At 41.4% G+C, this 14,112-nt stretch overlaps 1 protein-coding gene across 1 annotated transcript in view; it reads left to right on the plus strand.

The window, feature by feature from the left end:
• The first annotated feature begins 2,532 nt into the window (after positions 1-2,532).
• cdh13 (cadherin 13, H-cadherin (heart)) overlaps positions 2,533-14,112 on the plus strand; it is a 241,863-nt gene continuing 230,283 nt past the window's right edge. Inside the window, exon 1 of the mRNA XM_088299366.1 lies at positions 2,533-2,800. Coding sequence (XP_088155492.1) covers positions 2,750-2,800 — 51 coding nt within the window. The 5' untranslated portion in view covers positions 2,533-2,749. The remainder of the gene's footprint in view (positions 2,801-14,112) is intronic.

Consider the following 14,112-nt stretch of genomic DNA (forward strand, 5'->3'; position numbering starts at 1 on the left):
AAGTTCCCAGTCAATCATAATTTCCACTGCTCTGCTGTTTTTTCTACCTCTACCTTTCTCGCACTGGTTGCACTCTAGACTGTAGCGGGAATTAAAGCCGCTCGTGCTGCAAGTGGACATTAAATGTCATTCTCTAGCCTTCCGGCATAGTTTTTATTGGGAATGCAGGAGTTAAGTGGGTACAAAAAAATAAATCTCTGTAGTGATTTACTGGCTTTTTTTGTGATGAGATTTACAACAAATTGGCACGCCCCCTTTTGGAGCTTGGCTTGTTTTTTTCCGGTTTCAGCGTCTACGTCACAGCACAAGCGCTGTAATATTGCTCACTTTGTCAGTTTTGTTGTCTAAATCGGCGAGCGATTGCCACTAAATGCAAATGCACATTACTACTCTTGTCCACTTCAACCAGTGGAAGTATAAAAGTGTTCTGCACGATAGTTTGGATTTATTGACATCAAATGTGAGCTCATGTGATCACCTCCACAACATCCAAAATACCGTGCCAATCGATTCTCCACTTACATAGGCTGAAGCGCACAAGAGCAAGAATGCGTACAAGAACCCCGACTGGTTATATTTCTGACCTTTGGCTACACTAAAGTCCTTTCAACTCTCAGGAGGCAGACGGCAACTGACAGCGGGTAGCTGGCAGTCAGCAGGTGGGCATGGATCTTTTTCCCTCGATTCCCTCCCCGGCCAACAGTAGGATAACGGCACGGCTAATAGCAACAATTAGCTTCATGCCGTTAAAACAAAAAATGTTAGCACAACAAAATTAGTGCCTTACTATCCAGCTTGCGTCTTCATGTCGTGGGGTTGCCTCTCAAGCAGTCGCATGTGTTGTCCAACACCACCTCCAGCCTAGTCTCATCTATGGGGGGGGCGTGGCCTTATTCGTCATTAAAAGTTGCCGTTTTTCAAGTCGTCACTTATTTCCTAATTTCTCCAAAATTAATAGTTTTATAAGAAAATGAAAACTAATTTCAGTTTTCTGATCAAAAAATATATAAAACTGAGCTTGTTAGTAAAAAAAAGGGCCATCTTGGCTCTCTACCTACTTTAATGCCGACAGAACTAAACTAATGTTGTTTTTAAACACCGGGAAGGGTCTGCTAGTATTCCCCACAGTGTACACTCTTGAGGCAAATGAACTTGAGCTGATTCATCTCTATAAATATCTGGGTATCTTGCTTGATGATGCTTTCACTTTCAAACCCCCTATTGAAAATCTCCTTGTCAATAGTCTGGTATGGTGCCCTTTATTATTATCATGACACAGACAACATTTACAGTACATATACAAAGATGACTTTTTGAGTTTGTCAATGCCGCAGCCGTATTGGATGCGGCAAAGAGAAGCAATTTGTGCAGAGTCCTTGGAGATGATTTATCAAGCCTGAAGCCATTGGATTAAAACCGAACCGTTGCTTTTCATTGCACTGTCATTCAAACTCAGTTTTGTGAATAGTATTTGCTCATTGGCTAATACAATCGCCACATCCAATATGGTGGATGTGCTGACCTATTGTTTCAAACGAGCCCCAGGTTCAATAGGTGTCCTCACTTGCCATGCTGTGACCACAGTCTAAATGTGTAACGTAGGAAAATAAATGTCACCCAATGTCCCAAAACTGCAATCAAGAGTCAACAAAATTTATGGTGACATCTCTACTTGTGTTCACACCATCCTCTGAAAATACGAGGATGATTGCTCAAGTATTCCGGATTTCATGGCAATGGCGCATTCCTCTCCACAGAGATGCTTACTGCAAAACTTATGTCACTTGATGCGGAAAACGCTGAGTTGATGAAATATCAAATATTGTGCTGATATTTTATAGATATTGATGAGGGTATATGTAGAGATGTCCATATACATTTTGGCGACGAGTGGTTGACAGTTTCTAAAATATTAAGCCAGGTCGCTTTTTTTAACCCTTATGTTGAGTTTTAGACTATCACAGGGTCCTCGGCTCTCGTTATCTACAAATATGTACATTTTTTACAAAAAGGTCTTGCCAAATTATGCAATGAAAATTGTGCATGACTCTCGCATATAAACACTGACCTAATCGCCGCATACACACCTGCATACCAAACAATTTTCAGTAATGCTGCAGCGGATAAAACTGGCCATCAATTAAACAAAAATCAGATCACTGCCTCTTTATATTTTAATGTTTTATTGATAAGCAACTTGATTTTAGTATTTCACCGCAGAAATATAGCTAGTAGATCAAACAATCTTGATGGGTGGGCACGACCCCCTACGGCCCCCCGGTGGCGACGGGACTCACAACCCCTATGGAATAGACAGTAACAGATCGAGTCAAATGATTACACACATAATGGTCCATAATCGAGCTGCAGTGATTATAAAAGTCCAGCAATGAAATCGAGTCACGTGGACTCGGCTTTATAAACCGCGGAGAAGAGTCTACTCTCGTGTACCTTCGCTCCCACCTCCTCTTCCTCCATCTCTCTCCGCCTCCTCCTCCTCCTCCTCTTCCTCGTCCCCCCCCTCCACCGTTGCTCCCCCTTTCATAAATCCGTTGGCGGTGGTCTGCCTCAACTATCCAGCGCTGTGCCGGTGTCAGTGCAGCTGTTATTGGGGCCAAGTTGGCAGCTGAAACTCGTCTAGCCTCTTTCCCCCGGCGCTCGAACAGTGGAATTATGAGCAGAGCACAGGCTGCCTCTGTCGCCCTGTCCTGAGTCCGTGTCCGTTCCACAGCGTGAGAAATTTACACCGATGATGATGGAGATTGGAGTCCGCATTTTCTTGCTTTTTCTCCTCCACCAGGTAAGAATGCGAGTGCGCGTATGCGTGTGTTTTCAGTTCACAAGTTTGTTCGGAACCCGCACAAAGCACACTGTGCTTTGAGCTGCTTAAGTAGCGTGGACATGTGCAACATATCCCCGCAAGTTGTCACGATCACAGCAGGCGAAAGGCTTATCTGCATTACTCAAGTCTAGTAGACCTTCTGTGTGACAATCAAGACAAGAAAAGAGATGAGGATGGATAATTAGAGTTAGTGTGTGCGGCTCATTGCTCCTCAGCCCTTGTCCCCACTCACATCTATATTCCACTCAGACACCAACTTGAACGTTTCTTTACCCGACACACACACACACACACACACTCCTCCACCATCTCACCCTCTCGCTTTCTGGCATCGAGGAAAGAGAAGGACCAAGTGAGTGAGTTGGCGGGGGCTGTCAAAAAAAAGAAAAAGAAAAAAAAGCAGAAAGTAAGAAGGAGTTATAGCTTGGCTGCTGTATTTGTTGCATCCCCCTGGGTATTTCATTCGCTCCTCACACAAATAGTCTCTCGGGATGCTGAATAAAGACTTAATTTCCCACTGTGATGGTGCTACTCTCCTGTTTGATCTGATCTTGTCGTGAAAAAGAAGAAAGGAAATATAGCCCGCCCCCAATTGACTTTGGATGACTAATAATGTCAGGGGAGAGCAAAACAGATCTTGCATTACTTTTGAAAGTTCAATTCAGATTTGTTTTCTTGCTTGACAATGACCACTGCACTGACCTTTGACCTCCTAGCTAATAATTTAGCATACACTATAGAGAACAATGAAGCACATTTGCATGCTCCTGTGAAACTTTACTTGCACTGCGTGGACGCCATCAAATGTGCATTAGCCAAAATCTTTCCTTTTTGTAAAGAATGTAAAGTTTTGACTCACATTGTCAGAGAGACCCAAGGCTTTCGGAGCAAAAATCTTATCAATGCACATTTATATGCATTGTGCAAGCAGGAATACCAATTACCCGAGTACGTTGTTCATTATTGTTGGATATTTATTTATTTTTTCTTGATTATAACTTTTTACACAAAAGAACATTCTGAGCAAGGCTTTATGCTCAAAACTTTCTGATCTCATTCTCTCTTAACTGAGAGATGACTACAACTTTGCTGGGTGACCAACTTAGTCCAAACATTTGTGGAGATCAAAACTGATCTTTTTTTTCATTTCTTGCATTTGTACACACATAACTGAGTTTTACCTTCAATCCACTCCTCACAACAAATTTCAATCTGATCCAAAATAGTTTATACACACTCAAAATCACATTTGAAGTCACCAAATACAGAAGGTGGTACACTTTTTGAAGCCAGTTGTTGAACATTGTCCCATTAAATTGCACGTTGCACTTAATTATATGGCTCAAGTGTGCAAATAGAAACTGTAAGCTCCTTGATAAATCCGCCTAATTCCCAAGTAAATCTGATTATTACATGAATCATGCTCATTTTTTTGAATTGGTATGGACAAAATGCACGCAAATTCTCTTCTACTTGACTGCACCATCCTTGCAAACCTGTTGTCTACTTTGTTCACGAGCCATATCAATTCTGGGTTGAGCAAATGGGATCAAAGGAGATTATTTATAGATTCTATTATTGTAAAGTCCCGCTGCACAATAAGCAATGTTCACACATTTTCATCTTCTCTGTTATGAATCTGTGTTTTTTCCAAATGAAAAGCTCAGTAGTCTCCGAGCGCGGAGCACCGGTTCGGAAAATGCTCAGCACAGCTGGGAGCTGCAGGTGGAAGAATCTTTCCCAGCGCTCTTTTACCCTTCCGAGCCTAACTGCTATTCAAATTCATTTCCCCTCTTTTATCTATTGCGCATACAGCTCTCATGTTTCATATTTAGTTTAAATCCCGCGCTTGCAATGGGGCATTTGAAGATTTGGACTTCATATGCATGGTGCTCAATGGACTGTTAAAGGTTCTGTTTAAGGCAGTGCAGTGATGGGGAGAGAAATGGGGTGTGTGATGGGGAAAGAATAATTCGAAACAGTTCTTGCATGGAGCTGACCCGACGACCGATGACATACGTACTGTGCACAGACTCACTGACATAAATATACAACTACAGATGAAAAACACTCACTTTTCATTAAGGTAGCACTCCCATTTTGTCTTCTGCTGGAATTTCACAGCATGGTTACAATTGACACAAGCATGAGACTGATGTCATCAAAAATGCAAATACGATCCATGGTGAGAAGGAGAAACACATCAAAGCTGCAACAATTAAAAAAAAGGAAAAAAAGATTGCCAACGGCAGCCGGTAGAGTGGTGCCAAGGTTACCTGCCGTGTGCACATTTCACGTGTTCAGTAAGCACAGAGTTGTTGAATATGTGGCAATTGAAAGTGCGTGTGGATGCACAAGTGTAAACCCAACGTAAGAGGCTGTTCAGACGTGCCACAATGTCAAAAAGACTTTTGCCAATCCACATCTGGAGCTAAAGGCGCGATTTTGAATGTGCATCTAGTTCCAGTGGTTACTTTGTCATTTTTATATCTATTTTCAGTCGTAAATTACAGCCTTATATCAGATGACAAAGAGGGATGTTGAGTCAATACATGCGCTTTCTGCTTCCCTGTGGTTTCTCCACTATGAACCTCATCCATGTAACCATGCTGTGTCCGTGACAGGTCACAATGAATCATTTTCCCCACCACCCCTGGCAGCTTATTCCTCCCGAGAACGCTCGTGTGTGGGATCTGTGTCCTTTCAGACCTGCCATCTGCCCGCGTGCTTTATTACTCCTGGGCTTTTTATAATAGAGACTGGACACACAGCAAGAGTGTGATGAGCTCCAAAGGCTTATGATGATGCTAATGAGAAACGCCACTCATTATGGCGGGAAGAGTTCTTTCACCCTTTCAGTTTACTTCTCCGCATGCAGTACGGTATATACAATTCAGTGCATCAGCCTCAGTTGCCATTTCATTTATATTTTACATAACAACTGTTAACAACAGAGAACCACATTGTGGCAAAACCCAGTATTCGACTACAAGTATGAGGTCCGATTTATCGTGTGACTTAAAGCACTGCTGGATGCTGATTTTCTTAGGATGGGCAATTGCTATCTATCCATCCATTTTCTAAGTCGCATCTCCTCACTAGGGTCGGGAGTGCTGCAGCCTATCCCAGCTGACAATGGGCAGTAGGCAGGGTACACCCTGAACTTGTTGCCAGCCAATCACAGGGCGCACAAAGTCAACCATCCGTGCTCACACTCACACCTAGGGGCAATTAGAGTGTTCAATCGACCTGCCATGCATGTCTTTGTTATCTGGGAGGAAACTGGAGTGCCCAGAGAAAACCCACGAAGGCACGGGAAGAACATGCAAACTGCACACAGGAAGGCCGGAGCCGGAATCGATCCCACAACGTCTGCACTGTGAGGCCATCGTGCTAACCAGTCAGTCCACCACCGTTCCGCCCGTGGACATTGAATAGAACTAAAATGAAAGTATTTGGTGAGTATTGCCTAGAAGAGTTATCGGCTGCATAGATCCACCTCAACCTCTTCGAGAACAACTCGCAAACTAATTGAAACTGAGTTAACAGTGCATTTCTGTTTTTTTTCTCACAAAATTCCCATTTACCACATCTGTCCTTTAATTAAGTGTTTTTTCATTGTCAACTTGTTTTCTGCTTTAAAAAATTATTATTTTTTTTTAGCACTGCCTATAGGAGTCCAAATTTATTTTATAATGAATTGATCATTTCTAGTGTCTACAGTCCAAAATAAGTTTTTCTTCTTTTGACAAGAGAACTACAACTGGGCTATTGTTTACCTGCAGGTTTCCTTTTGAGCATGTTTGAATATCAGTGAGCTGTGATGTACTATAAGGTCAAACGCTTTCTTAACTCGTTGCTGGAGTGGGTGGTGACCTTTTGCAGCAGAAAAAAAAAAAAAAAAGGAGAAAAAAAAAGACTACTTTCGTCTCGCACCCTTTGACGAAGCTACCTCCATCATCTGAGGGAGGGAGCGAGTGGGTGAGTGGAGGATGAGGGATGAAGAGAGTTGTAATTAAAGTAAATATGTCCCTTTAGCGTTCCATTTGAATCTTCCCGTATCTGTTATAAGTGGCCTAATTATGCAAAACGCCAATGGACATTGCGCGTTGCGATCGTAAAACATGCCAAACGAGCGGGGGCAGAAACATAACAGAACGAACGATGGGTGGATTAATGGCTTATTTGTGAGGAGCGTGGAGAGGACATGACTGATTTTAAATTCATGTGTGAAGGACAGAGCAGTGAAATGCTTTTGCTCCAGTTGATCACGCTTTCATCTCAGGTCATTGTCCTCTTGTCAGGTTTGTTGTCAGACAAGCACATGAACAAGCCAACGATAAAGGTGACATACTGTAGAAAACAATGTAAGAAAAAAAAAAAGAGATGAAATGTAATCCCCAGAAAATCGTGTGAGACATAGATTCTTACTTCACACCCCTTTCGCTGTCTCACACTTTTGTCTCTTCCAGCCACCTGTGACAAACACCCCCTGTAATCCATTGCACATATTCATGAGGCGCTCACCCTCTCTGTTAGCCTGTCTGCTTTCCACATCCACATATATACTCTCCGGTCGTCTCCTGCCATTTGGCAGGTGGCATTCTACTTCTTTTTTTTTTAACCGTAATTTTGTTCACTCTCTCTGTGCTGTGTTTGTGCGCGTGAAAGCTGCCTGCGACTCACTAGGACGATTTATATAAAAGGGCTCGTACTACAGGGTTCCATTTCTTCCAGAAGAGTTGTTTTGCACATTGTGGTGAAAATGCAAAGTGCATTATCCCCTTTGCATGTAGTGTGGAATTGCTGGATGAATTGTTCCTCATGAGAGAGACGGCTTTCTTCCACAACAGACTGCAATGCTGAAGTCCAATTTATATTCTTTCTCTTTTTTGAGGGGAGGCACAGGGGGCATTTTCTTGCCATATCTAATATGAAAATTGACACAAAGTGTTTGATAAGATTTTTTGAAGAAGGTGTAAGAGGGATGGGCATCAATGCGTCTTATTCCCTTGATTGGCTTTGGCAGCAATTCATGATTAATTGCATTTTTTTTTAAAAACACTTCAAGCATATTTTTAATGCAAGTTCAATGTTTTGAGCTGTTGTTTGGTATTGACCAGTTGCGGTGTGCCGGAGAGGTCCGTGTTGATCGACTTCAACTTCCAACAGCTCATGTCATCAGAGATCATTTTATTCCATAATCAATATAACAAGCATGGTTAAGCAACAATCAATTGCACTCGATAAATTAAATTCTTAAAGATCAATTAATATATTTTTATGCGCACCCTGAGCTCAACCCGAACGATTTTAACGATTGAAAATTGACTCATTGAGTCCCCCAAATGTCATCCTAAATGTTAGGTCAGTGTCCTCCTCAATGTTGCACACTTTGCCCGCTGACCTGTATATGCCATTTCTCGTATACTAATCCAGTGTGATTGTTCAATTTTCTTCTTATTAATCTTCCATTGCGTACCAAGTGCTTCTGACTATGTTATTCATCAGATGATTCAGGGTTCATCTCAAGTGCAAATTCAGGCTTGAAGAAAGTAAACAGGGCTTAATTTGAAAAAGCTTGCTGAATGATAAATCTTATCTTTAAAGCTAGAGATAATAGCGAGAGGCATCATTATCACCTTGAGCTGCGGTGTGCCTTTTTTTTTTTTCAGGTGCAAATGTGATTGTGATGTGAATGCTTTTGAAGCCGTCACACTCACTTTTGCATTCTCTCCCGCGCTTTTGTTCAGCAAGCGTCTCTGTGAAGCAATCACATCCTTCTCTGTTGTTAAACAGAACAGAGTTGAGTACTCAAGAAATCACTCTAGCAAACCCATTTCATCCACTTGTTTGTCTGCGCAGTGTTTCAAAGCAAGTCATTTTCCTCCATCTCATTATCTTTCTCAAACTCAGCCCACACTCATCCATTTTGCTTATGAATTACAATGTTTTGCTTGCTACAATTGTCACATAGCTGAACAGTTTTTACAACTAATTCCGACATCTCCTTTTTGCCATCACATCGTATAGCTGATTACATATCAAACTCTCAAAACTGCCTTTCTTCCAACCCGCTGTACCAATGGTGTTGCCTAGATGGCGACAAAGAGCCAGTTATTATTTGCCAGACTTCACCAGCATAGGTGCCACTCAAAGATCAGTCTAATATGCAATTTAAATGTTTGAAATGAGGTCTGCTCTTTTTGGTGAAGGTTTATTTTTATGCATATACAAAGACTGAATGGCCTCTGTAAAGGCAATCTTTTAAAGCCATTTAAACCCCTTAATTTGCCTGTCAGGGAAATGAACTGAAGAGTGAGCATTTGCAGCAGTATAGGAGTGCAAATACACGTGGGTCTCAATTAGCAGAGCACTTTTCACTCCATGTCAGTTTGGGAGGAATAAAAGAGACTTAAAGGGATTTTTCTGCTGCTGTAAGACTCGTTGAGTCCAGCTGTCATCAAAACTATATGTATAGTTTTATAGATTTGTCTTCATTGATTGAATTTTGACGTTACCCTGGCTGGACCAAGAGAAAAGTGTAATTGAACCTTTTATCCATCATTGTGGTGCTAAATATTTTTGAACCATTTGAGGGTGAAAGCGTGGCCATCATAAAATGTATCAGCTATACAGGCTTAATATTCTAACAACAGCCAAATATAAAAAGGAGTTGGTAACAATGTTGAGGGTTTGGGGTCATACTATGTAAATTTGACTTTACTTTCTTTGTACTTGGCTCTTCGTTGTGCCTGCCCTCCCATCAAGTGAGGTATTAAAGATATGTATGTAAATCTTTTGTAAGATATTCATTTCTGAATGTGTCTATGAACGATCCCTTTTTAATTTTGTTCTACAGTGACATTAAGCTACGACTAATTTCTCCGCCCATGACCTAATCTAGACTGGTTGAAGAGTCAACATTTCCAAGTAACAATATGGAAGCAGTTATGTGGGATTTGGCTATGGTGCATGCAGACAGATTCTGAGCTCTGCAGACGTGTGTGGTGGATGTCATTGTATTTCATTCGTAAATATGATATCACCGTGCACTGAACCCTCAGAATTATTTTAGAAATGATTGAAGACATTTGCAATTATCATCTTTAATCTACAAGTATTTTTAAAAGTCAACGCCCTGTCGGTGGCGCTGCAATGGGTGGGGTCGTGGAGGGGCTGCTGTCATACGTGGATGCACGATCGAGGGTGGAAGGTGGTCTCCGAGTGCACGCTTCACAGCGACCAATTTGTCATAATCTGCAAGTGGAGATGCATTTCCTTATAAGCGTACCTTGCACGCATTGATCTCCTGCTTGGACTTCAGGGAGTAAGTTTATGATTTCGACACGTATACTGTGAGCATTTCCTGCACACCATTTGAAGGGAAGAGCTGTTTCCACTGGCAGGAAAACAATTTGGCTTTGTCCACTCCCACAACGGCGCAAATGCCCATTTACTTATGTCTTTGATTACACTTGTTTATCTTTCACTTGACACTTTTCTTTTTCACTGGAAGTATTTTTTGTTCAGTCTGTCACAATAAATACAATGTTGCTTGTCAGGCTGAACTGTTTTCCTTTCAGCCTTTACAGACTAACACATTGAGCTAAAGATTACAACACTTAAAATAGAGACTTGTCAAAATCAGAGTGGGTAAATAAACTCCATGAAGAAATTTCTCTTGCAGACCTGAAGCAATTACTACATAAATTCTAAATATTTCAGCAAGCAGCTGAATCTGGAGGGTTTTCTGTCAGTGGGCTCCTATCCTCCAGGGAAAAATATGGCAGCAGCAACGATGGTAAAGATAAGTCTGTAGCTTTGGCAGAGCTCTTCTGAGGTGAGTGCACTGATCTCCAAATATCAATAAGAAAGAGTACATTTGAAATGAGCTTTTTTATTTTAACAAATTAACTTGGAATCAGCCCCTCTTCGGAAATTAACCCCTCAATACATGCCCTTGTTTTCGTAATGATTATCTGAGCACTGCACTGAATACATTTGATTTTCATTAGATTACATTTCTTCACCTCTTTGCATGCTTTCTGGACCCAATTTTCCACTGAGGTGGCCCCCATACGGACGGCTTGCATTTATCACGCTTCATGTGTCGCCACGCAGTGTGGCCAGTTGTCACAGCATTTATGGTTGTAGCCCCCTGTGGCAGTCCAATCTGAAAAAGATTTTTGCTTTGCATAAAGTTTAAGAACAATGCATCACTGGCATGTAACAGAAACTACATAAGCTTGAACAATTCACATGCAGAGGCCTGGTATTGAGATTTTGGGCACAAAAACTGCACGTTGGAACATGACTGATGAGCCACACTACATGCAACCTGTGGATGAAATCTGGGAACTACGATCACAGCCTCAATTATCAGATGTCGAATCAAAATATGGAATAACTAATCATGAGCGATAGACGAGCTCATTGACCTAATGTTACCTCCCTAGGGTTGCTAATAGCATTTTGGCAGCAAGATGATGAATCTGTGTAGCTTGGTCGGACTTAATTCCTCAAAGTCATTATCAGAGCTCGGCATTTTGTCCCAGGGACGGACACCCATTTTGGGGACGGAGGATGGAGGATGAGAAGTTTTTTTTTAAACGGCTGGACTGAGCAAGGAGGAAGCAGGTTTTCATCTGTCTCCTTAATCATCCCTATGCAGGTCAAGTACCGCGTAAATAGAATTCAAATATTTGCACTCGGGGCAGAATGAAATCTTGCAATGCTGTTTTCTGTAGTGGCCCTTTAACTGATAGTTCAACTGGGAGCGAGCAAGACTCTAATAACTGGGCAAAACATGGACGCGATATGCGTGGTTGCGTGAAGAAGCAATTGAGAGCCAAAATAAGCATCCTAAATTGCGTTTAATTTGAGCAAAGCGATGAAGTGCAATAAATACTGCCATCTCTCCAGTCCGAGCTCATCTGTGAATTTGCCTCATGTGACGACAAGAGTCTGAGAAACGTTCCGTTACGCTGTGTAACCATAGCTGTGTTCGGCATCGTTTGGGGAAAAAAAACGCATCTCACACAAATTTACAATATAGATTATACCCCATTTAGTAACATGGCGATTAGCCCAAAGCGGCTAATGTACAAATCAGTTTATCTGGCAAAATGTAGCTATTTAGTTTGTCAAAATTCCTTGTGTGAGTATCCTTTAATGTAAATGATGTCATAAATGAATGAGAAACAGTTGTTGGAGTGCCTGTTGTTCCATGCCGCTCTCGCGCTGCTTGCGGGTCAGCTGTTTTAAAATACAGCTGGTTGGATGCGGAAGGAACGGAGTAAATTGGAAGTACGGCACACGAAAAACTCTTTTTTTCCTTGAGGGATTTCTGTCAACAAGCACCACATAAGTTTATTTTTTTTATTGATTTCGACTGCCTGGCATGTATTGGCCTCGATGTCATGACAAGGAAATCTAACAGAATTTTTACGGCGCGCACAACTATATTTGGAATGTTTAATTCGATAGGTTTACGACAAAGGAATCAAATGTATACAGAATTAGGAAAGAAAGGTCAGGAGCATCGTCAATCTATAGTAGTATTTGAGAACGGTCAAAATGACTGCTCTCGATGCTCTCGTAGTCGTAGTGTTAAATAATCTATATGTATGAATTATGAAACCTCTGCCTTAAGCTTCTCTCCCATGGCATTATCATGCGTGTCGGCTTTTTTTTGGACAAAATATATGGATTGCAATGCTTTAAAAGGACGAGGATGGATGACGATTATTTTTATAAATAAGGACAGAGGGATGATGATGGAAGGTTGCCCAGGTCGCGGACGAAGGAGCAGACCAGCAAAATAGGCTAAACTGCCCATCTCTGATCATTATACACCAAGATAAATGTTTATTTTGAAGATTAAATATTAAAAGACCAACCGCAAAAATATATAATTTTTTTTATTATCTATATCTTTTTTTTATTTGAAATTTTATAGCAGTGATGGCGAAGCCACGCACTCCCCAGCACGCTTGCGAATAGTTGTTTTCTCCGCTTTTCTTTTGACTGTTTTTAACTGCTGTGTTTGTAATGGCTTCTCGGTGTTGCGTCTCGGCTTGCGTGAAGCACATTAAGTTGCCTTGTGCATGAAAGTCAAAGTTGTTCTTTATTTACCTTGCTTATGTGTTGTCTTTGAGATGGAGGGGCAAAGGAGAATCATGTGATCAAAGTATCATTGCAGATGAAAAGGTACAAGTTCCATATAAGCTTTAGAGTTGGCGAAAGGAGTGAGTCAGTGTAGAGAATGTTGAGCACAAAACGCGTATAAAAAAAAAATGCGTCATTGGAAAGTAACATCAGCCAAGATGCCATAAGGACGTTGCCTTGCACTATTTATTTGAATGCAAATGCCAAATGATGTCCTTAAGAACAGTTTAAACTTGATGTTATTTTGTTTGAAACGAGCAAAAGGTCATGTCAGTCAGGAAAGACCGTTTGTTAATGGTTGGACTTAAACGTCAAACAAATGTGATTTCACTGCTCCCGTGCCTTTCTTGTGCATTCTTGGCACGCGTGTTCCCATTCCCCATTTCTGCTTCCTGAGATTGTTGCCCAAATTGACCCAACAACCTCAATTTGGTGTAGTCACCTTGGGAGAGCAACACTTATGTAGACGTTAACCATACAAGCCAAAACAAACCATCCTAAATTCAACACAAATTGCATCCCTTAACAACAACAACAAAATAATACACCCAATGTGTCCATCCCTCTTCTTTGCCTTAATAGTCATAAAAATTACATTACTCGTTATCGTTCTGAGTATATTTGCAAAATATCAGCATTTGTTATTGTCCAAATTGCTTGCAAATCTCACACATAAGTGTTTTATGTAATGATGTTTCATTGTATAAACGGTATCCAGCACCACAAAACTCAAATAGCGCCAACAGGCATTCCTCTGACGTACATTTAAGCCGGCCGACATCGTTCTCATTGCTCGTCCATGTATACCTCAGCTCATTAGTTGCCATCACTCAACATCCACCTTTGTGCAGATAACACATGACTGCACTCATCTACGAAAGGAAGGAAATGCGTTTCTTGGGTGAAAGCTGGCTGCTGTCAGCTCCTCTATGGGACCTGACAGCTGGTTAGAATTTTGATCCTACTGTGAAAGTTCAAGTCACAGATAGACGGAGAAAAAAAGATTTTCTCTGCACCTTCTTTGTTTTATCCATCCATGTATCATTGCTTATCCTGTCCATGGCTACAGGGAGGCTGGAGTTGGCCTGTGGGTTGCGCCC

Source organism: Idiotropiscis lumnitzeri, chromosome 6 (assembly GCF_059441095.1).
Source record: "Idiotropiscis lumnitzeri isolate Australia: NSW breed Sydney's pygmy pipehorse chromosome 6, RoL_Ilum_1.0, whole genome shotgun sequence".
Classification (NCBI taxonomy): Eukaryota; Metazoa; Chordata; class Actinopteri; order Syngnathiformes; family Syngnathidae; genus Idiotropiscis; species Idiotropiscis lumnitzeri.